Genomic DNA, 22,519 nt, shown 5'->3' on the forward strand with positions numbered 1-22,519 from the left:
AATTAGGCCACATCATTAGGGCATTGAGTCCCCATCCCTTGGTGGGTGGGGACTTACAGATAAAAAACATGGCAAAGGACAGAGCTGGGGTTCTTAATGTTGGAGTATGACGCTGAAGTCTTAAGCTGGAGCCCCAGGGGAAGAGACAGAACCATTTGCCTGATAGTCTACAGCTGACCTTGTGGCGAAAACAGGAGCTGAGCCTAGAGAAACCCAGGATGCCCGAACCCTTGAGCCATCAGCAGCCATCTTGGTCCAAATCATGAAAACAGACTTTGGTGAGGAAAGTAACTTAAGCCTTATCGCCTGATATCTGTAAGCTCCTACCCCAAATAAATACCCTTTATAAAAACCAACCAATTTCTGGTATTTTGCATCAGCACCCCTTTGGCTGACCAATACAGGGAGGGAAACTGGTGTGGGGTATATGAAAATTCTCTAATGCTATCTTGTTAATTATTCTATGAATCTAAAACTGTTTTTTAAAAAGTATACTAAAAAAATTTTAAGAATCACCCTCTAGCATATCACCTCCTAAGAAGTGTTCTTTCCAAAAATATTTATGCTGAATCTAATGGGGAGACAATCAAGAGAAATACAGATTGTGGGACATTCTATAAAACAACTGGTCTGGTCTTTAAAAAAATGTCATTATCACAGAAGGCACAAAAAAAGGGGGAGCAAGGGAACTGTTCTAGACTAAGGGAAATGCAAGAGACATACAAATGTAAATGAGTACTCCTTGATTGGAGCCCGCTATTAGACGGGAAAAAAAAAAAGATAGCTCTAAAGAACACTTCAAGGACCACTAGGGAAAACTGCATATGGTTGCGAACGGACATTGTATTAAATGATGGAATTATATAGGCAACAACGCTTGTGATCAGAAGGCACTGTGATTAATTCAGAGGGGAATGCTATGATGTCTGCAACTTTCAAGTGTTTCAGCAAAACAGTAAAAAGAATAGAATAAAAAATGTAAAGGGAAGCGGACTTGGCCCAATGGATAGGGCATCCGCCTACCACATGGGAGGTCCGCGGTTCAAACCCCAGGCCTCCTTGACCCGTGTGGAGCTGGCCCATGCACAGTGCTGATGCGCGCAAGGAGTGCCGTGCCACGCAGGGGTGTCCCCCGTGTAGGGGAGCCCCACACGCAAGGAGTACGCCCTGTAAGGAGAGCCCCCCAGCGCAAAAGAAAGTGCAGCCTGCCCAGGAATGGCGCCACACACACGGAGAGCTGACACAAGATGACGAACCAAAAAGAAATATAGATTCCCAGTGCCGCCGGCAAGGATGGAAGCGGTCACAGAAGAACACACAGTGAATGGACAGAGAGCAGACAACTGGTGGGGGAGGGGAGAGAAATAAATAAAAAATAAATCTTAAAAAAAAAATGTAAGGGTTAGGGGAGGCACAGACACGTAGGCTAACATGACATAAGCTCCTGGTGGATCTAGGTAAGGAGACATGAGTAGTCACTGTACTTGTATTCAATGTTGAAATTTTTCAAAATAAACATTAGAGGAAGAGAGAGGACCCTCTGTCCAGTAGGCTCTAGGAGGGCAGGGACTGTACCTATCTGATCCCAGCTGATGCCTCCTCCACAAATGAATCTTGAGACGCTGGGCAGTTCTGCCAACAGGCTGACCACCAACACTGCTTCTGTGGCCATCTTATGTCTTTTTCCGTGCCTTAAAAAAACAGTCATATTGGGCATACTGCTTCACAACCAGGTCTTTTCCCCAAGAAACACTTCATGTAACCAGCTCTCGTGAAAATAACAAAGGACTCACAAAAATCTTCCTAAACGAATTCTGGCTGATGGAAACTGAAGATATTGCCAAGTGTCCCTATTTCAGAGCTGTGATAAATATTCTAGTAGCAAAATCTTTGCATAGACCTTATTTCCTGGGTTTCGAGTCCCAAAAACTGGATTGTTGACTCAAGCAGTATGATTCTCTTTGAATATATATGGCGCTTACCACCCCCACAACCACCTCAGCAAAAGGTTTTTTTTAAACTTTACTTTGTACATTTAATAATTGAAAATAGGAAAAATTAAAAGCTAAAGAGGGAAGCTTGGTTCAATGGATAGAGCATCCGCCTACCATATGGGAGGTCCAAGGTTCAAACCCAGGGCCTCCTGACCCATGTGACAAACTGACCGATGCGCAGACGAGGTGACTGATACAAGCAAGGAATGCCGTGCTACGCAGGGTTGCCCCTCGCGTAGGGGAATCCCACGTGCAAGGAGTGGGCCCTGTAAGGCAAGCCTCCCAGTGTGAAAAAAGTGCAGCCTGCCCATGAGTGGTGCCACACACATGGACAGCTGATGCAGTAAGATGACTCAAAAAGAGACACAGATTCCAGGTGTCACTGACAAGAGTACAGGTGGACACAGCAAATGGACACAGAGAGCAGACAACGGGGGGGCGGGAAAGGGGAGAGAAGAAAGAAAGAAAGAGAGAGAGAGAGAGAAAAGAAAAAAAGAAAATGCTACAGAGAAAACAGTTGAATAAAAACATCTATTTCTCAATTAAATGTACTGGATACATCTAAAAATTTTTTGAATCCTACAATATGTTACACAATATATTTGGTTCACAGTGACGCAATCATACAGTATTTACCTTTTTGTGTCTGGCTCACTTCACTCAACATAATGTCTTCCAGGTTCATCCATGTTGTCATATGCTTTACAACTTCATTTCTTCTTACAGCTGCATAATATTCCATCGTGTGAATACACCACAGTGTGTTTACCCATTCATCGGGTGATGGACACCTCCACTGCTTCCAGCATTTGGCAGTCATGAATAATGCCACTATGAATATCAGTGTGCAGATGTCTGTTCTTGTCACTGCTCTCAGTTCTTCTGGGTATATACCCAGGAGTGGTATTGCTGGGTCACATGGCAAATCTGTATTATACTTCTTTAGGAACTGCCTAACAGTCCTCCACAGTGGCTGTTCCATTCTGTATTTCCACCAACAGTGGTAAGTGTTCCTATCTCTCTACATCTCTCCAACACTTGTAGTTCTCCGTCTTTTTAATAGTGGTCATTCTGACAGGTGTGAAATGGTATCTCACTGTAGCTTTGATTTGCATTTCCCTAATCATTAGTGACATCGAGCATTTCTATATGTGCTTTTTTGCCATTTGTATTTCTTTTTTGGATAAATGTCTATTCAAGTCTTACGCCCATTTTTTAATTGGGTTGTCATTTTATTGTTGAGTTGTAACATCTTTTTACATATCCTGGATATTAAACCATTATCAGATATTAGATTTCCAAATATCTTCATCCATTAAGAGGACCAAAGTCCTCTGAGGTGCAAAAGTGTTTAATTTTGAGAAAGTCCCACATATCTATTTTTCTTTTGTTGCACAATTCTTCTTTTTTTTTTTTTTTTTAAGATTTATTTATTTATTTAATTCCCCCCCCTCCCCTGGTTGTCTGTTCTCTGTGTCTTTTTGCTGCGTCTTGTTTCTTTGTCCGCTTCTGTTGTCGTCAGCGGCACGGGAAGTGTGGGCGGCACCATTCCTGGGCAGGCTGCACTTTCTTTTCACGCTGGGCGACTTTCCTCACGGGCACACTCCTTGTGCGTGGGGCTCCCCCACGCGGGGGACACCCTTACATGGCAAGGCACTCGTTGCGCGCATCAGCACTGCGCATGGCCAGCTCCACACGGGTCAAGGAGGCCCGGGGTTTGAACCGCGGACCTCCCATATGGTAGACGGACGCCCTAACCACTGGGCCAAAGTCCGTTTCCCCAATTCTTCTATAGGGAGTAAGCTAGCAGATGTCTTTCATTCTTGTGATTATAGATATCCAATTGTCCCAGCACCATTTGTTGAAGAGACTGTTTTGTCCCATTAACGTGGATTTGGTAGGTTTGTCAAAAACTAGTTGACTGTATAGGTGAGGGTTTATTTCTGGGTTCTCAATTCTATACCACTCATCAATGTGTCTATTTTTATGCCAGTACCATGCTGTTTTGACCAACGTGGCTTTGTAATATGTTTCAAGGGCAGGCAGTGAAATTCCTCCCATGTCGCTCTTCTTTTTTAGAATGCTTCTGGCTATTTGGGTGCACTTTCCCTTCCAAATGAATTTGGTAATTGCCTTTTCTATTTCTGTAAAGTAAGCTATTGGGATTTTGGTTGGTATTGCATTGAATCTATAGATCAGTTTATGGGAGGCGGATGTGGCTCAGGTGATTGGGCTCCCATCTATCACATGGGGGGCCCTGGGTTCGATTCCCAGGTCTCTGGTTAGGGCAAGCCGGCCCACGCCACTGCAGAAAGCTGTCGGCAGACTGTGAGCACAAACCACAAGCGGGAGGATAAATAAAATGAAGTAAAATAAATAAATCTTTTATAGATCAGTTTAGGTAAGACTGCCATCTTCACAATATTTATTCTTCCAATCCATGAACACAGAATGTCTTTTCATTTGTTTAGGTCTTTTTAAAAATTTCTTTTAGCATTGTTTTATAGTTTTCTGCATATAAGTCCTATACTTCTTCGGTTAAACTGATTCCTAGGTATTTGAGTCTTTTTGTTGCTATTGTAAATGGAATTTTTTCTCTGATTTATTCCTTAGATTGTTCAGTACTAGTGTACAAAAACATTACTGATTTTTGTGCGTTGATTTTGTATCCTGCCACTTTGCTGAACTTATTTATTAGCTCAAGTAGCTTTGTCATGGAAACTTTAGAAATTTTTAAGTACAGGTTCAGGTCATCTGCAAACAGTGAGAGTTTTACTTCCTCTTTTCCTATTTGGATGCTTTTTGTTTTCTTTTTTTTTTTTTTTTTTTTTTAAGATTTATTTATTTTATTTAATTTCCCCCCCTCCCCTGGTTGTCTGTTCTTGGTGTCTATTTGCTGCGTCTTGTTTCTTTGTCCGCTTCTGTTGTCGTCAGCGGCACGGGAAGTGTGGGCGGCGCCATTCCTGGGCAGGCTGCACTTTCTTTTCACGCTGGGCGGCTTTCCTCACGGGCGCACTCCTTGCGTGTGGGGCTCCCCCACGCGGGGGACACCCTTGCGTGGCACGGCACTCCTTGCGCGCATCAGCGCTGCGCATGGCCAGCTCCACACGGGTCAAGGAGGCCCGGGGTTTGAACCGCGGACCTCCCATATGGTAGACGGACGCCCTAACCACTGGGCCAAAGTCCGTTTCCCATTGTTTTCTTATCTAATTGCCCAAGCTAGAACTTCTAGTACAATATTTAAAAAAAGAAAGAAAATAAAGAAAAATAAACAACAAAAAATACTGAATAACAATGTTGACAGTGGACATCCTTGCCTTGCTCCAGGATCTTCGAGGGGAAAGTTTTCAACCTTTCCCCATTAAGTATGATGTTGGCTGTGGATGTCTCGGGAAAAGTATTGAGTACCAGTTTCCTGCACCTTCATCAAACACATCTTGCCAATTTCACTCATTGATCTGGCAAAATGTTTTTAAACTTTATGATTTTAAGAAGTTATTACTGAAGCATAGTATGCATATAGAAAAGGAGCCAATCCAGCTTAAGGTTCTCTTTCCTTAGACACTGAAGATGTCGAACATGGTTCTGTGTTTTTGGCCATTTGACTGCCTCCTAGTTTGGAATACCCTTGTGCTTGGTATTAAATAGGCAACAAACAGCTTATGATGAGACCATTCCTCAAATACTGACAGCTCTGAATGCAGGAGTATCAGAATGCACAAGCAGGAATTAAACATGTTTTTGTAAATAAGACGCAAACACGGTAAGACAAGTATGTGACAAACACAGCACAGGAGGCTAAGGTATGAGAACCATGAGGTGAAAAAGCAAGAAAGAGCAACAGAAGTCACTTAGAAACTCAAGGTTCAGAAAGATAAGGATGCAGCAAGGTGCAAAACCTGTTTCAGACCAAAGGCCTAGGGGAGGGAGACAGCTCCAGAGAAGCTGGTTGGTCAGAAAAGGCTTTGCAGTCACGGGGGCAGGGGTCCCTTGAGGGGAATTTCTTCAGGCAAAGAGGAAGGGCCTGGAGAAGGGATCCTGGGCCAGACAGGTTAGAAAGAGGGGCAAGATCACAGAGGCCTCTAAGGCATGGACCCTCACCAAGGAGGAACAATGTGGCAGACCAGCGGAGGTAGGAGAAGTCACTGGAATCTGGGGACCCAGTGAGCAAGTCCCTCACTTCCTCCCTAACTAGGAAAGGGGAACTAGGAAGTAAAGTGTGTCAATGTTCTCAGCCAACCAGACCAGAGAGAGGGGTGAGAAAGCATTGCGGTCACTGTCCCCCAGATGTAAACAAGTGTGCCCCAGGCCCTTCCCTGGCCGGAAAGCATTTGTGGCCATCTGAGTACACAGAGTGCTAAAGGCCTGCTAGAGCCACACACGCGCCACTTTTCACATTCAGGTTCAAGAGCAAGGTCTGTAGGGCACGCAGGTGGGAGCAGAGTTCCCAGGTCCACCTGCAGGCCCTGCCCTCCCTATCTACTGGAAACAGGGAGGAAGAATTGAAAGGTTAACTCTAAGCCTCTTTCCTCACAGGTCTCCACCGCATGTCAAAGCACTAAATGAGAGAATTCAGTGAGGCTTCCAGTTTTCCCTGCAAATCTTATCAGCCTTCTCTGACAGCATCCAACACAGCAGTCACTTTGCGATACAACTTGTAATGCAGTAAAATTAATTCCAAAAGAGAAAAACAGGATGAAGAATAGAAACTTCACAATGAACTTACTGTAAAAGCTCAGCCTCCACCAGGTGCGTGTGGGCTGAAATACCACAGCCACCTACTGGCAGCCCCTCATCTGCCCTCTTCTACCTGGACAGACTTACTAGGAGCGCCACGGACACAGAAGGCCCAGCCCTCCAGAGTCAACCTCCTTGGCATCCAGTCAGACCTGCAACCACAGCTTCAAATATTTCCCCTCCCTGCAGGCTGCCCACTGGTTGGAAGCCCGGAAGGCAGCCAGGACAGTCCCGAGCACAGTCCCTGGGACAGAGTACCCTGGGACAGCTCATGGAATGAAGGAAGTCCCTGTGCCATCCACGAGCACGTGCCCACCTTGGTCAGGCCCTACAGCCAAACTTCAGGTGGAAATAACATACTGTTCATTCTTCAAGGGACCGTGCGCTCAGGAGCAGACTGCCAATGGCAGACTCAGCCAATGTGCTCATCAACTGAATCTGCAGTACTATCAGCTACAACTTCTGTTGGTTCTATGGATAATCTGACAGTTTAAATATAAACCTGAATGGTTCTTGTTAAGGGATTTGAAGTCCATAAAGGTAAATTCTCTATAATGAACCCAGTATCTCTCTGAAGAACATTCAGTAATAACTAAAAACTACTTGGAATTTCTTAGAGTAAAAATGTCCATTTAAATATTAGGAAAACATTCTAAGACTAAAAAGGATGGAAAGAGACTTTACGCAAATATATAAATCCAAGTGTCAACAGAAAAATGGACCCCAAGAATCATTACATACCCAAACAAGTTTCTCTTCTCTAAGATTCTATCATTAAATGGATTCCCTCATTAATGGAGCCAATTCTTCACATTGGTACTCTTTGAGAAAACGCACTGTGCCTGTTTAGGTAGAGACTACATAAACAACCATTTCTCAATAGTCAATTAAAAAAAAAAAAAGGGTGGGGGAGGCTGGTATCACAGTGAAAAAGAATGTTATCCAGTTTCAAAAGAACATACTACGAAAAGACCTGAATGATAAATGTTAAAAATTACAGTTTCCACACTAGCTACTTCCTCCCCAGTGAACTTGCCCTTTGAACCTTCAAAACAACTGTGCTATGCTCCCCCACTGGCACCTGTTACCAGGAGGGCAGGCGCAGAGCATGCAGCACATGTGGACTCAGCCCCTCACACCTGCTCAGAGAGTCATCTCAGCAGTAAGTCTCCCTCAGCAGCGACTGCTTGGTCTAGTTGTAGATCTAAAACAACACGTGGAATTCTGTCAAAGTGCATCTACTCAGAAATACCCCTTAGCGCCAGGCAAAGTGTCATGCCAGCAAATACTCTTCCAAACACAATCATCAGTGTCGAGTTTCCCAGTTCATCATGCACTTGCCAAGCTCCATCTCACGCTGGGGTCAATCCACTGGCCCAGGTGCACGTGAACCCCAGATCAGTCGGCTCACAGCATTGAAGGAGGGCCTGGACAGAAAAGGGGTTCACACTCAGGAGCCTCCTCTTCCTCTTCCCTGAAATTGTTCTGAAGGTAACTTAAGAGGCCAAAAGCATGCCTTGTACAACTGTCCAAGACCTCTTTTCCGATCCTGTGTCTCTCGGAGGCTGTTGCTTTGATTCCTCTTATAAACACACATTAGAGCAAAACAGACCTCTACCCCACCTCTTATTACTACTGGGACCTCATCTCACAGGCTCTGGATTCGGCTCCATAACTGCTAGAGGAGATTCCCTGGGGCAGAAATTATCAGGTCGCAAATCAGAAGTAGCCACACAAGGAGCCACCCAAAAGGGACTCAGAAGCTACCTCATTCCATGCTCTCTGCTTTTGCCACCACCTTCCTCACAAATGCAGCAATACTTCCGAAAAGTTCCGAAAGTTAGAGCCACCCAAGAAGTGGGCAGGGAGCCACCCCACCTAGTCCCCCAAATCTACCTTTAACAGAATCAACACACAGTGCTCTTCTGCAAAGGAAGAATTCCAAGCTTCACCTATTCAGAATTATCAGCCCTCAAATAAGGATCATCCAGAGCCTCTTTCCAAACAGCTGCTTTCTGACAGCATGAGTCCAAGGAAGACTCCAGGGCTCACGGAGGTCAGCCATCTGCCCAAAGAAATAAATAAGTATGCTGTTCTATAGGAAGATGCCCCTCCTGCCTCCAGCACCACACAGCCAGGACATTCAAGCGCCATCCTCTGGAAGACATCCCAGGCAGAGGTGCTGAAGGCGCCCTTAAGCCAAGCTGAGCTGCGCTGTCCTGCAGACACTCCCTCTGGCAGTCACTCACACGAGGGACAGTGTGGCACCGGGCCTCTACCCTCCCTCGGCCTTGGGACTACACTGCACTCTGCTACTTACAAGGCAGGTATTAACTTCTTTGGTGTCAGTTTTCCACATCTGTAAAATGGAAATGGCACCAACCTCCCAAGACTGTTGAGACAATAGGCCAACTCAGTAAATGGTACCTAGCAAGGTGCCTGCCTTACCGTGAGTCCCCAGTAAAATGAGCTTATAGCTCTCAGCCCACCTCAGGACAAACTATGCTAAACCATTCTCTAACTTCACAGATCACACTGCTCCCTCCATTGAATGCACACTTATAAAGACATGGGGAAATAAGTCATCAGGACAGGGTCTTCCCCTCTGTCCCTAGGGCCACCTTAAAGATCCAGATGCACACCCACTAGCACCGTGGAAATCCAGCATCCAGCCTCTCTCTGTCACCAGAGACGAGAAACATGGCGCGTTCTCACACATGTATGTTTGGAATCTATGTGACAAAGCCGCAAATGCCCAGCTCCTCACTTCCTGATGAGAGGCCCACCTATTCTCCTAGTTATTTCTTCTCACTGGTTTCCAGCATTTTGGCACTAAACAGCTGCCATGTGCAGACATCAAGTGCCAGTCCACCACGCAGAACCAACAAGGCCGTGAGAACACGTGCTCTTTTCCTCTCTGATGGACGCCATCAAAGCAGGCACCTTGCATTGCAACAGCACCCCTGTGTGAAGGTGCAGTTTACAAACTTCCACACCTGTCATCCACCGGGGCCTAATTCAGGTTTCCGTATTAGCCGAGGCCCCCAGGGCACAGCCACCCTTGTTGCAATAGTCAATGACATGCCTGTCACCTTTCACCATTTTCCTCAACTGAACGGGTCCTCCTTCTTTTAGACATTGCACTAACTTGGTGTCACTCATCTCTTCGGAGGACCCAGGGATGAGCTGCAGCAGGTTCCAGAGCCTCCCCAGGCAGTTACAGAATTTGGTGCGGCTGTGCATTTTTTCAGGTGCAGACTCATCTTTTGTTGGTCTCAAAGGGGACAATGAGTCCCCTGCCCTCAAAAGTTAAACAGGAGAGTGGGTGTAAGCTCAGTGGTTGAGCGCCTGCTTCCCATGTATGAGGTCCCTGGTTCAATCCCTAGTACCGACTTAAAAAAAAAAAAAGTTAAGGATCACTAGAGTAAACCTGGAAGATAAGGGACCAAGTAAACTTAAGAGGTTCTCCTTCATTGAAGGGATTTGCCTTTTGAAACGAATTATGCAGCCTGTCCAAATGTTCTTCTGCCACTCACCTCGCATTCACATACAAGGTATAAATCATTCAACCATCTTCCCAAGACTCACGAACTTGGAGTGAAAACAAGAACACGCTACGACTACTTTTAGCAACAGAGAGAGAAAACACCGAAACATTAGCGATACTTTCAACAAAACACTTAACCCAAGTGTTACTGGGTTGTTGGTTTTTTTTTTCCCCATTAAGATCGCCTCCTACCTGTCAGGCTCACCTTCCCTTCGGTGCTAGGTCCAAACTCGGCTCCCAGGGGCTTCCCACAACACTGAAGCATGTGGCCTGGCACGAGGCAAGGAAAGCACCCAAAAGCCCCTCGGCCGGGCCGTGAGAGACGAATTTATCGGGATCTATCCTGACCCCAAACTTGGCAATGAGGTCCCGGGAGCATCAGGTGCGCGGAACGAGAACTCGCACCTTCTGCATCTGCTGCTCGCACAAGTGACGGCCAGGGCGGTTCCTCCGCAGGCACAACCGAAAGGTAACCCCGGAGGCTCGGCTCCAGGCTGCGACGAGCCGAAAACAAACTTTCCAGGCACTCCCACCCCACTGGCCGGGTGACACCTCCCCGGCCGCCCCCGCCCTCCGCGCGTCTGTCAGCGCCCCCGGCCGGTGCCGGCGCCCGCCGCGGCCCGGCCCGGGCTCCCGCGGCAGCCGAGCAGGGGCTGCCCCCGGCCAGGGCCCGCTCCCCGGCCCGGCCCGGCGCAGGTGAGGCGCCGCCTGACCCGCGGGACCCCGCGCCGCCCCTCCTCGCCGGGCCCCTGGCGGCCGCCGGGCTCGACGGGGCCCACAGACCGGCACGTCCGCCCCGCCGCCGCGCACTCACTAGCTGGCTGGTGGTCCTGGCCATGGGCCCCGCGTCGGCGCGGGCCCTCCCCCGCAGCGCTGCGCGGCTCGGTGTCTCCTCAGCGTCCTCCTCCCCGCGGCGGAGCCCCAGCAATGGCCGCCCTCATCCTGTGCCCGCCCCGCTGCCCGCCGCCCCCGGCGCCGCCCCGCCCCCGCGCGACGCCGGGCGGGACTTCCGCCGCGCCGCCACCGCCCGCGGCCATTGGCTATGCTCGCCGTCACTCCGCCGCGGCCCCGGCCAGCCCCGCCCCTGCTCCCGCCCCCGGAGCCGCACTTCCGGGTTGGGGCCCGGCGGGCGGCAACGGCCCGGCCCCGCCTTGGGGGACGGCCCGCGCGAGCCAATCCGGGCGCCCGTGGGGCGGAGCGGGGAGGGGGCGAGCTGTCATCCTGGGCTCCCAGATAGGGAAACTGAGGCTCCGGGGGCAGGGGCTCGGGCCAAGGTCACGCCCGAGGCAGCGACGGAGCGGGGCTCGAACCCCGGGCTCGGACTCCCGGGCGGACCCTGCGTAAACAACGAGAGACGCAACTTTCCTAGTTACAAAACTAAAGCGTTCGCGGAAGGACATATAAAGACGCGTTTATAAGGCAGAACACAAACCCATCCCGTCTCTGTTAATTGTCCAGGGACGTCCTTAGAACGTTTTTCTCTGCCTAGGACTGCATTTTTCGTTTCGTTGTTGTTGATGGCGATTATGTTGTCTTCAAGTTAGAAACATCTTTGTTACCCAATGGCTTTCATATTTTTAAGTAACCTTTTTTTTTCTATATCCAAAAGCAATATAGGTGTATGTTTTTATGATCGTTTAGACAATACAGAAACATATCAATGAAATAAACTCATTATTGACTAGAGTGAATTGCTCAATAGCAGAAGCCGCTGCTACTTCTTAAGCACGTACTCTAAGTTAGGCATTTCATACCTAACCTCTTTTAAACAAGCATTCCTTTTACTGTCGCCCCACTCTTTAGACGAGGAAGCAGAGGCTGCGTAGCATCAGGACTCTACACACACTGTATACCTTAAAAAACAACAACATAGGTGGGAGGGAGGGGCAACATACGAACATGGGAGAGTGTCAGAAGTTCGTTGAGAAATAAATGTTGAGTAAAACATATCAAAGTATAAGTAGGAGGGTTACCTGGTTAGGACGCTCAGGGGGTATGGTCTGATGCGGGACGGACTTCGGAGGGAATAGCTGAAGGCTCATTTTGCCAAGGTGGGTTCTACCATTGGGTGGGGTGGACCCATATCCTGGGGAAGACTAATGCCGTCGAATAGAGAGAACTGTATCTCTCGTGAGAAAGGACGGCTCCCAGGGCATTAGATTGGCAGGCGTTGTGGGCCCTAAGGGGAGGGGAAAATGGATGTGCAATGGATGGAACAAAGGTAAATAAGGGGGCAAAAGAGGAGTTATGTGAGAGTACACGAGGATGAATATAAAACAGCTAATATTACACCAAAAACATAGAGGGGACGACAGACTAATAATGAAAACCATAAGACAAAACATAGGATAACTAAAAAATTTAAAAAACTGTACAACCTAAAGTATGGACCACATAGTAAGCACAAATGTCACCGTGTTTGAAAACTATAGTTTCGGAATCTGTACATCAGTTTCAGGAAATATGATATGAATAAGTTAAAAGATTATTGCTGTGGAAGGGAAAAGGTTTTATGGTGAATCTGGGGAAATACTGTATATTGTATATATGAATTTCGGTGATCTAAGACTCTCCTGAAGCTGACATTATGTTGGGATTCACTTTACGGGAAGTTTTGGATCACAGAGTGGTTCAACAATGGCAGCGGAGGAATACTGATATGGGATGTTATTGACAGGATATATATGGTTGACAGGGAGTTATACAGGGCATATGCCCAGGGTATATGGTAATGTCTACATATACTCATAGTGGAAACAATTAAAAACAACAGCTGGGGGGGTACTGGGCTCCTGGCCGGGGGGTCACTGTCGTGGGCCCTGGGAGAGCAGCGGCAATCCTCCAGGTGCAACGGCAAGAACCAGGAAGGAAGGAGGGCCCAACAGTGGGCTCTTGATACTAATGGCTACACTTTTGAGCCTATGCACCTGCAATAAGAACAAGGCCTAGAGTAGCATTGTGCCTGGGGGTTTCCTCCTGACAGCATTCATGTTACTCAAATGTGGCCACTCTCACAGCCAAACTCAGCATGTAGATGCGATGCATTCCCCCCAGCGTGGGACACGACACCCGGGGATGAGCCTCCCTGGCACCGAGGGATCACTACCACATACCAGCTGAAGAAGCAACTAGAAAATGACCTTGAATTAAAGATTCAATGCGGAACAGCAGAATATACCTGTCTACATATAATAACATGACTTCGGGAAGCGGTTTGACCTAATGTAAGGGGGAAATGGAAAGGAGAAATGAGATTATAAGGCTGTGAGTCTCTAAAAAAGAGTCTGAAGGTTGTCAGAAGGAATACCCCTATGTACAACTGAACAGAGTCTAAGAGACAGATAAGGTAGATACAACCCTAGGTATTGGTTTTTTGAGGGATAAAGAGACCCACGGGTTCTATGGTCATGGCAGAAGGGGTTCACTGCCATGACAGATGGCCCTTCTTTGGAGCTGGTGTTTCTGCGTGATGGAATTGGACTCAGAGGGGATCTCTTTTCACAAGACTTGCATGCTACTTTATTGGAATTGTAGTTGGTGCTGGGTTTAAGATATATGTAGGGGATTTGAATCTCTGGACTGATAATATGACACCCAGGCCCAGAGCCTCAACAGACTTCAGCTCCTACACTTTGATTTATTGGACTTACTCCACTCAGCTAACATGGAGTTGAAGAAGGTCAACCACCACGACATGGAGCCTAGAGTGTCTACAACTAGAAGCGGGAGGAGTGCATCCAGTACCCATGTGGAATCTAAGCCCTCACTTGACATAGGTGTGCAATGGACACAACCAATCCAATGTCCACAGAGAAAATGTGGAATGGGTGTGGGAACAGTAGCCATGGGGGCTGCTGGGTGTGGGGAACGGGAGGAAGAGATGAGATGTGGAGGTGTTTTCGGGACATGGAGTTGTCCTGGATAGTGCGTCACGGACAATTACGGGACACTGTAGATCCCCCCAGGGCCCACTGGATGGAACGTGAGAGAGTCTGGGCTATGATGTGGACCATTGACTATGGGGTGCAGTGATGCTCAGAGATGAACTTACCAGGTGCAATGGATGTGTCATGATGATGGGAGAGAGTGTTGCTGTGGGGGGAGTGGGGGGAGTGGGGGGTGGGGGTGGTGGGGTTGAATGGGACCTCATTTTTTTAAAATGTAATTTAAAAAAATAATAATAAATAAATAATTAAAACAACAACAACAACAACAACAACAGATGGGAAACGGCTGTGGCGCAATCGACTGGGCTCCGGTCTACCATATGAGAGGCCTTGGGTTCGCATTCCAGGGCCTCCTTGTGAAGGCAGGCTGGTCCAGGAGAGCTGACAGCCCACGCCCGCAGAGAACTGGTGCAGCAAGATGATGCAACAAAGATAGACAAGCAGACACAGAAGGACGCACAGCGAATGGACACAGGACAGCAAGCAAGCTGCAAGGGGAGAGAAAAAAATAAATTTAAAAAAATTAAAAAAAAAATAGACAGGGGAAAAGAGGGCTGTTTAAAAAAAAAACACACACAGGAAAACAGACTTGGCCCAGTGGTTAGGGCGTCTGTCTACCACATGGGAGGTCCACGGTTCAAACCCCAAGCCTCCTTGGCCCATGGAGCTGGCCCATGCGCAGTGCTGATGCGCGCAAGGAGTGTCGCGCCACGCAGGGGTGTCACTCACGTAGGGGAGCCCCACGCGCAAGGAGTGCACCCATAAGAAGAGCCGCCCAGCGCGAAAGAAAGTGCAGCCTGCCCAGGAATGGCGCCACCCACACTTGCCGTGCTGCTGAGGACAACAGAAGCGGACAAAGAAACAAGATGCAGCAAACAGACACAAAGAACAGACAACCGGGGGAGGGGGGGAAATTAAATAAATAAATAAATCTTTAAAAAAAACACATACACACAGAGAAAGTACGGTGTAGTTCATCACCCAGAAGGATATTTGCTTTTTTCACCTCAAGTTCGGGTGGCATCCTTAGAGTGCTCTCAGCATTTGACTGCCCTCTTCCTGGGTCACAAAGGCTGCAGAGGACTCGTGGGGTGAGCCTCCTCTAGTTCAGCTAGTCGTGTACAGCTCAAGCTCTGTCTTTGTGGACCCCGAGGGGGTGCCTTCTGAGCGAGACCCTGTAGTAAAACCAGGCACAGCTTATTTCCTAATGATAAATGCTTAGACCATAGAATTGTGAGGTCCAAGAGCAGGCGTGCCTCTCAAGGCTTTTGATACATGCTGCCCAGTTGCCTGCCCTGCTCCAGAAAAATGGTTCCAGTTGACACGTAAACCTGAGTGGACAAAGACGCCATAACAAGACACAGCCAACATTTGGGAACATGCTGCTAGCCTACATCAGCCACCCCTACTACATCTGGAGAGAGCCAACTTGTCTCATCTCTCAACGGCCCCATGAGCCACATGGAGAAAAGCATGTGGAGTTTTTCAAAGGAGGAAGCCGAGGCTTCAATGACTTGCCTCCCCTGTGGTCACTGAGAACAGGACTTAAAACCAGCCCTGACTGACACCAAAGCCCTGCTTTTATCTACTGTACTCGACTACCTTCCAACAACCTTATTTTATATTTTGGTCCTGTATCAGTCAGTCAAAGGGGAGCTGATGCAAAACGTCAGAAATCAGTTGGTTTTTATAAGGTTATTTATTTGCGGTAGGAGCTTACAGATACCAGGCTATAGAGCATAAGTTACTTCCCTCACCAAAGTCTATTTCACATGTTAGAGCAAGATGGCCACCAGTGTCTGCCAGGGTTCGGGCTTCCTGGGTTCCTCTCTTCCCAGGGCTTGCTTCTCTCCAGCTCAGGATCCCTCCCTTCCTGGGGCTGGCTTCTCTTTCCTCTGGGAGCTTACTTCCCTGGGCTCCAGCTTAAGACCGCAGCATCAAACTCCAACATCAAAAACCTCCAACTCTGGGAAACGGACTTTGGCCCAGTGGTTAGGGCGTCCGTCTACCATATGGGAGGTCCGCGGTTCAAACCCCGGACCTCCTTGACCCGTGTGGAGCTGGCCATGCACAGTGCTGATGCGCGCAAGGAGTGCCGTGCCACGCAAGGGTGTCCCCCGCGTGGGGGAGCCCCACGCGCAAGGAGTGCGCCCATGAGGAAAGCCGCCCATCGTGAAAAGAAAGAGCAGCCTGCCCAGGAATGGCGCCGCCCACACTTCCCGGACAAAGAAACAAGACGCAGCAAATAGACACCAAGAACAGACAACCAGGGGAGGGGGGGAATTAAATAAATAAATAAATCTTTAAAAAAAAAAAAAACAAACCTCCAACTCTGTCCTTTGCCATATCTTTTATTTTTACCCCTTGGTGGGTGGGGACTCAACACCTTACTGACGTGGCCCAATCAAAGCCCTAATCATAACTTAATCATGCCCAGGTACAGACCAGTTTACAAACATAATCCAATACCTATTTTTGGAATTCATAACTATATCAAACTGCTACAGGTCCTCACCAAGTAATGACCACTTCTCCTGAGAGAATGCTCACAATTCTAGACGATGTATTTTTATTTATCATCACAACCTTATGAAGCAGATTCTCAATGTTGATTGTGATCTTACAGGTAAAGAAACTTGCCAGACTGTACACCAAGTGTGAGTGCTAATATATACATTTAGCTACAGAGACTAACAATATAGGTCTCACAAGCATCCTTTCTCAGAAAGTTACTGAAGGGTGTGCTCTACCAAACAAGGGAGTGAACCAAGGAAGAGGAAAATGTGAGATCCAGGAAATAGAATGAAACACAGACCATAATACACAGGAGTATGGTAAAGATTTGTCCATTCAACAAATATTTATTGAGCTGCCTCCTCTTTGTGCCAAGGACTGTGCTAGACATGCAGGATTCATCAGTGAGCAAAACTGTGAAACACATACTACTGGTGGAGAGAAGGAGAAACAGTAAACATAAACAAAATAAAATTTATGCTATGTTAGAAAGTGAAATGTGCTGTGGGGAAAAAAGGGAATTCAGTAAGGTGGATCCCAGGAGTACCATGAGATGAGATGCCATTTTAAAAGGATGGTGAAGAGAAATCTAGAGTTAAGAGTTGTCAGCAGTGAGCACCCAGGCCCAGGCAGAGCAGGCTTTCAGGAGACTCCAGAAAATACCAAAAGTGACAGATGATCTGATGTGCTTCACCACATAGAAAGTTGTGTGGAGAAACTGACAGAGAGATGAGGAAGACTGCAGAAAGACAGCCATACTGGAAAGAAGCATAACCCCAGCTCACCACTCATCTCAGCTGTCGGCAATACTTATGATACAGACACACTGATTCCACTGGTACTTGCACTCCGCCACGGCAGGAGAGGAGACAGGAAGGGGATAACAAAGTCAATCCTCACCTTTTCTAAGACAAAGGCAATAGATAACGACTACGAGTGGTGAGTCAAGACACAAAGGATAACGATATTATTTACAAGATTTAGACAAATATCAGGAAACATTTTTTAAATGGTAATAAGTAGGACGTAAGCAAAGAAGATGAGGTCGGTGTTCTGTTTTCCATTATAAGCCTTTTTATTTGGCCACTTAAACAGTGTGACAAATATCGTTTAATTAAACGAGCATATCTTCTTCCTGGGAATTCTAAGCAGCTCTCGTTCATGTCGTAAAGTGTGCAAGAATGCTTCTGGCAGCACTGCTTTCATATCAAGAAAAAAATAACAATCCAAATATTTATCAACAAGAGAATGGTCAAATAAATTATGAGACCTTCATCCCAGTGAATTGTATGCAGCTACTGAAAACACACACATACAAAACAGGACAAAGCTCTGAGAGAGAGATATGCATAGAGACACAAAGAGGATAAACAATGAGAGACACAACAAGGGAGCCGAGTTGGCGTGAGCAGTTGAGCACCTGCCTCACTCACGCAAGGTCCCAGGTTTGGTTCCTGGTGCCTGCTGGAAATAAAAGAAAACAAGGCCCAGGCCAGGCTGCTCCTCTTACCTCTGAGAGCCAGGGGATCCCCTCCCAGATTGGTTCCAACTGCCTGTCCCAGGACCACAGGCATGAGGGGAGATGACATCCCCAGCTCAGTGCAGTTGGTCAGCACCCCGGCTGGGAGAAGAGCCCCCCTGGCTCTTACCTGCCTCTTCCCCTGCCCAGAGCTTCGGGCAGGGGTGGCTTTGGGCTGGAAGTGTGATGTCTTGCCCTGAGATTGTGAGGTCACGCTCCACCCTGTAGCCCCCAGGAGCGGCCAAGCAGCTGCCTCATCTGAGTGGGCCATGGGGGACACACCCCCTGCCAACAAGCCCCGCACTTGCACTTGGCCTGAGCCATCCCACACCTTCCTCACTTTCGGCCTCCACTACACTTGTGACACGAGCTTCAGGGGTCAGGGGGCCTGCTGCCCACAGCCACAGTGCATTTATCTACCACCATGTAAAAAATTATCCCCAAACCCATGGCTAAATACAACAAACGTTTCACATGGTGTGGTTTTTCACATTGCATGGCTGGCGTGGGCCAGGGATCCAGGAGGGGCAGGGCTGGGCCATCTGGCTCAAGGTCTCTGGAGGCTACAGTCCAGCTGTTGGCCACACTGGGGCTGGAGGAGGCACTTCTGGGCAAGCACATGCCCAAAGCTGCCGGCTGGAGGCCTCAGTCCTTCTCTTCTCCATGGGGCTGAGCGTCCCCATGACACGGCAGCTGGCTTTCCCCGGAGCAAGCGACCCAAAAGGGAGCGTATGCTTAAGATGGAAGCCAGGGAAGCAGACTTGGCCCAGTGGTTAGGGCGTCCGCCTACCACATGGGAGGTCCGCGGTTCAAACCCCAGGCCTCCTTGACCTGTGTGGAGCTTTGCCCATGCACAGTGCTGATGCGCGCAAGGAATGCCCTGCCACGCAGGGGTGTCCCCGCATAGGGGAGCCCCACACACCAGGAGTGCACCCCGTAAGGAGAGCCGCCCAGCGCGAAAGAAAGTTCAGCCTGCCCAGGAATGGCGTCGCACACACAGAGAGTTGACACAGTAAGATGACGCAACAAAAAGAAACAGATGCCCTTGATAAGGATAGAAGTGGTCACAGAAGAACACACAGCGAATGGGCACAGAGAGCAGACAACGGGGGCGGGGGGGGATAAAAAATAAATCTTTTTTTTTTTAAAGATGGAAGCCAGAGTGTCTTATTCTTTTGCTCATTGTCTGTTTTTCTTTAGTTGTTTTTGCTCCTTTTTTCTTTTTGCTTATTGCTCGTTGTTTTTGCTCTCTGCTTTTCAGTTTTTTTTTTTAAAGATTTATTTTTATTTCTCTCCCCTTCTCCCCCCAATACCCCCCCCCCCGTTGTCTGCTCTCTGTGTGCATTTGCTGCGTAGTCTTCTTTGTCTGCTTCTGTTGTCAGCAGCACGGGAATCTGTGTTTCTTTTTGTTGCGTCATCTTGTTGTGTCAGCTCTCCATGTGTGTGGCGCCATTCCTGGGCAGGCTGCACTTTCTTTCGCGCTGGGTGGCTCTCCTTACGGGGCGCACTCCTTGCATGTGGGACTCCCCTACGCAGGAGACACCCCTGCGTGGCAGGGCACTCCTTGTGCGCATCAGCACTGCGCATGGGCCAGCTGCACACGGGTCAAGGAGGCCCGGGGTTTGAACCGCGGACCTCCCATGCGGTAGACGGACGCCCTAACCACTGGGCCAAGTCCGCTTCCCTGTTGTTGTTTTTTTATGATAAAAAAGCATTTATGCCCTAATATAACAATAGTTCCAGAAGTTAAAGAAAACAAGCTTCTAACATCTCCAGTGAAAACAAAAGCACTCAGAATTAAATTCAAATTTTTGAAGAAAATTAATGTTCACATAATTCAGGATAACCCTATGCAAACTAATATTATTAACAAATTATAAATAGCTGTTTTTAGAATTATCAATACTAATTACAATATAAGGGTACAATTTTATTATACTTGGGTCTGTTCTTCCTAAATGTATGCAGTTCTTCGGTTGTTTCTGCTCATTTTTGTGGGGTTGCTTTTGCTCATTGTCTACTTATCTGTGTTTCCTTCAGGTTGCGCTGGGAACTGAGCGCTGGACCTCTCGTGTGGAAGGCAAGTGCTCAACTACTTGAGCCACATCCACTTTTTTTTTCAGGGCCAGGGATTGAACGAGGGGCCTTGTATGTGGTCTGACGTTCAACCGCTTGCGCTACAGCAGCTCCCTACAGTCTTTTATAACCTGCTCTGGGAAGTGAAGTAAGCACCTACCATCAGATGCTCCCTCATCTGTGGACCTTGCAATCCAACCCTGGTACGGGGTGGGAGGGGACCACACAGGCTGCAGATCCCAGGAGGGGGCGACTGGGGGCCGTCGAGGGAGAGGGGCGAGCGCAGAGAAGCAGCCGGGCCTGCAGCTCTGGAGGCTTTGCCCGCAGGGGGCAGGGGACTGGAAAGCCGGGAATTGCGCAGACAGGCCAGGTGCCTAGTTCACCCGCCATCTCCAGACCACGCCTGCAGGCCAGGGTGGGATCAGAGCACGGGCAGGCCCACCAGTCAGTGCACACGCAGACGGCGGCCCAGGGCTGGCAAGAAATGCTGGTCACAGTTCGCGAGAGCCCCGAGTCGCCCCGCCTGAGGCTCCCCGTGTCTATTGCTGGAGAACGGGATGGATGGGTGGGTAGGGGGATGGGGGAGTGAGTGGACCGGTGGGTGGGGGTGAGAGGAGGAAGCAAAGGTGGCTCAAACCAACGACCATCTATCTGCCTCCCACATGGGAGGTCATGGGTTCCTAAAAGAAGAAGAGGACACAACGAACAGAGAACAGACAAAAAGCACAAACGACTATGAGATGGGACAAGAGGAGAGAACTACAACAAATCTTTTTTTAAAAAAAGAGGCAGGAAGCGTCAGCGTCAGGGCGACGTCCATGTGCAGCCAAAACCCTCGACTGGCCATGCCAGCTTTGCAGATGGAAGGGGCCATGACCGAGGGATGCAGGCAGCCTCTGGGCACCGAGAGGAGCCAGAAAACGAGCTCCCCACAAGAGCATTTGAGGGTGCTGCAGCCACACCTCGTCGGACTTGGAATCCCCAGTGGTGGAAGGTAACTGGCGGTGTCTTAAGTGGCTGAGTCGGTGGTAACGTGTTCTAGCTGCAAAAGTAACTCCTGCAGAAGGCCCTGCTGTGGCCCTGCTGCGGCCACCCAGAGGCCAGGGGCCACGACACGTATCCGCCCACCTCCCTTCCACCCTCTGCAGACACCCTAGGGTGTCTAGGAGCCCACAGTTCCCAGCACGAGTGTCCAGGGCAGGAAGAGCCTGGCTAGGCTGGCACCAAGAGCTGGTTCAGGAATTGAAGGAAGCCCGAACAGCCACGTGGGCTCCCCAACACCTTTTTCTCCTGAGGTGGAGGAGCGGGGATCAAGCCCCTGATCTCGTATGTGGGAAGCCGGCGCTCAACCACTGAGCTTGTCACAGGGGCTCCCCTGAGCTCGTTTTTTCGTTCGTATGTAGAGCATGGAAAACCGAAGCTGGGCCCTCCCGTGTGGGAAGGGGCGCTCAGCCACTGAGCCACACCTGCTGCCCTCCTCAGGCCTTAAGAGAGACAAGGCATGTGTCCGCGCCACGGGATCTCCACCGCACGTTGTCAGTTAGAAGACAACGCGGGGTGGTGAGAGGCTGAGGACCGGGCAGGAGCCGGGCAGCCCGAACCCGGGCGTTGTCAGATGGGGGTACGGAGAGGGAAAGGCCCAAGCCCGGAGGCAACAGGGCCTCAGGGGACAGCAGAGAGGTGGCGCGGGAGCTGCCGGAGCTGGGAATGCGCCCCCAAGGCGGGGTTGCCCTCCCTCACCCTCTGGGTGCTGCACCCCCCGCTGCACCCACCCTGGGACCCGGAACCGCGATTCCGGACCAGCTCCGAGCTACAGGACAGCCCGAAGAGCCACCCCCAGCCCGCGAGCGTCCGGGGGTAGGACGACGCGGAGAGGCGCGGGGAGCCTGGGGACCGCGGGGCGCCTGGGGACCGCGGGGCACCTGGGGACCGCGGGGCGGGAAGGGCCGCGTGCCCTGTGCTCCGGGCCGCGCCCATGACGGCGTCGGGGGAACTAGCGCGCCGCATCCCTCGGCGCCTGCCGCTCCGCGTAGACCCGTTCCCCGCCCTGCTCTGCCCGCACCCTCCTGTCCCTGGCCAAGCTCCTTCGGCCTCCGTGCCCCACCGAACCCGAGGGCACCCCAGGAACCCCGCCACGAGGCGCCAGGGGCGCGCCGCCTCAGCTCCTCCGCCCCTCCGCTGCCTC

General features: G+C 49.5%; 1 protein-coding gene across 2 annotated transcripts in view; it reads right to left on the reverse strand.

Annotated features, from left to right (window-relative positions):
* The window catches only part of PDPK1 (3-phosphoinositide dependent protein kinase 1), a 129,884-nt gene extending 118,624 nt beyond the window's left edge, over window positions 1–11,260 (reverse strand). Inside the window, exon 1 of one of the 2 annotated variants that reach the window (XM_004474855.4) lies at window positions 11,093–11,260. In XM_004474855.4, coding sequence (XP_004474912.1) covers window positions 11,093–11,116 — 24 coding nt within the window. In that variant the 5' untranslated portion in view covers window positions 11,117–11,260. The remainder of the gene's footprint in view (window positions 1–11,092) is intronic. The other variant, XM_004474856.4, reaches the window with a different exon arrangement.
* Window positions 11,261–22,519: the final 11,259 nt, after the last annotated feature.

The sequence above is a fragment of the Dasypus novemcinctus genome, chromosome 23 (assembly GCF_030445035.2).
Source record: "Dasypus novemcinctus isolate mDasNov1 chromosome 23, mDasNov1.1.hap2, whole genome shotgun sequence".
Classification (NCBI taxonomy): domain Eukaryota; kingdom Metazoa; phylum Chordata; class Mammalia; order Cingulata; family Dasypodidae; genus Dasypus; species Dasypus novemcinctus.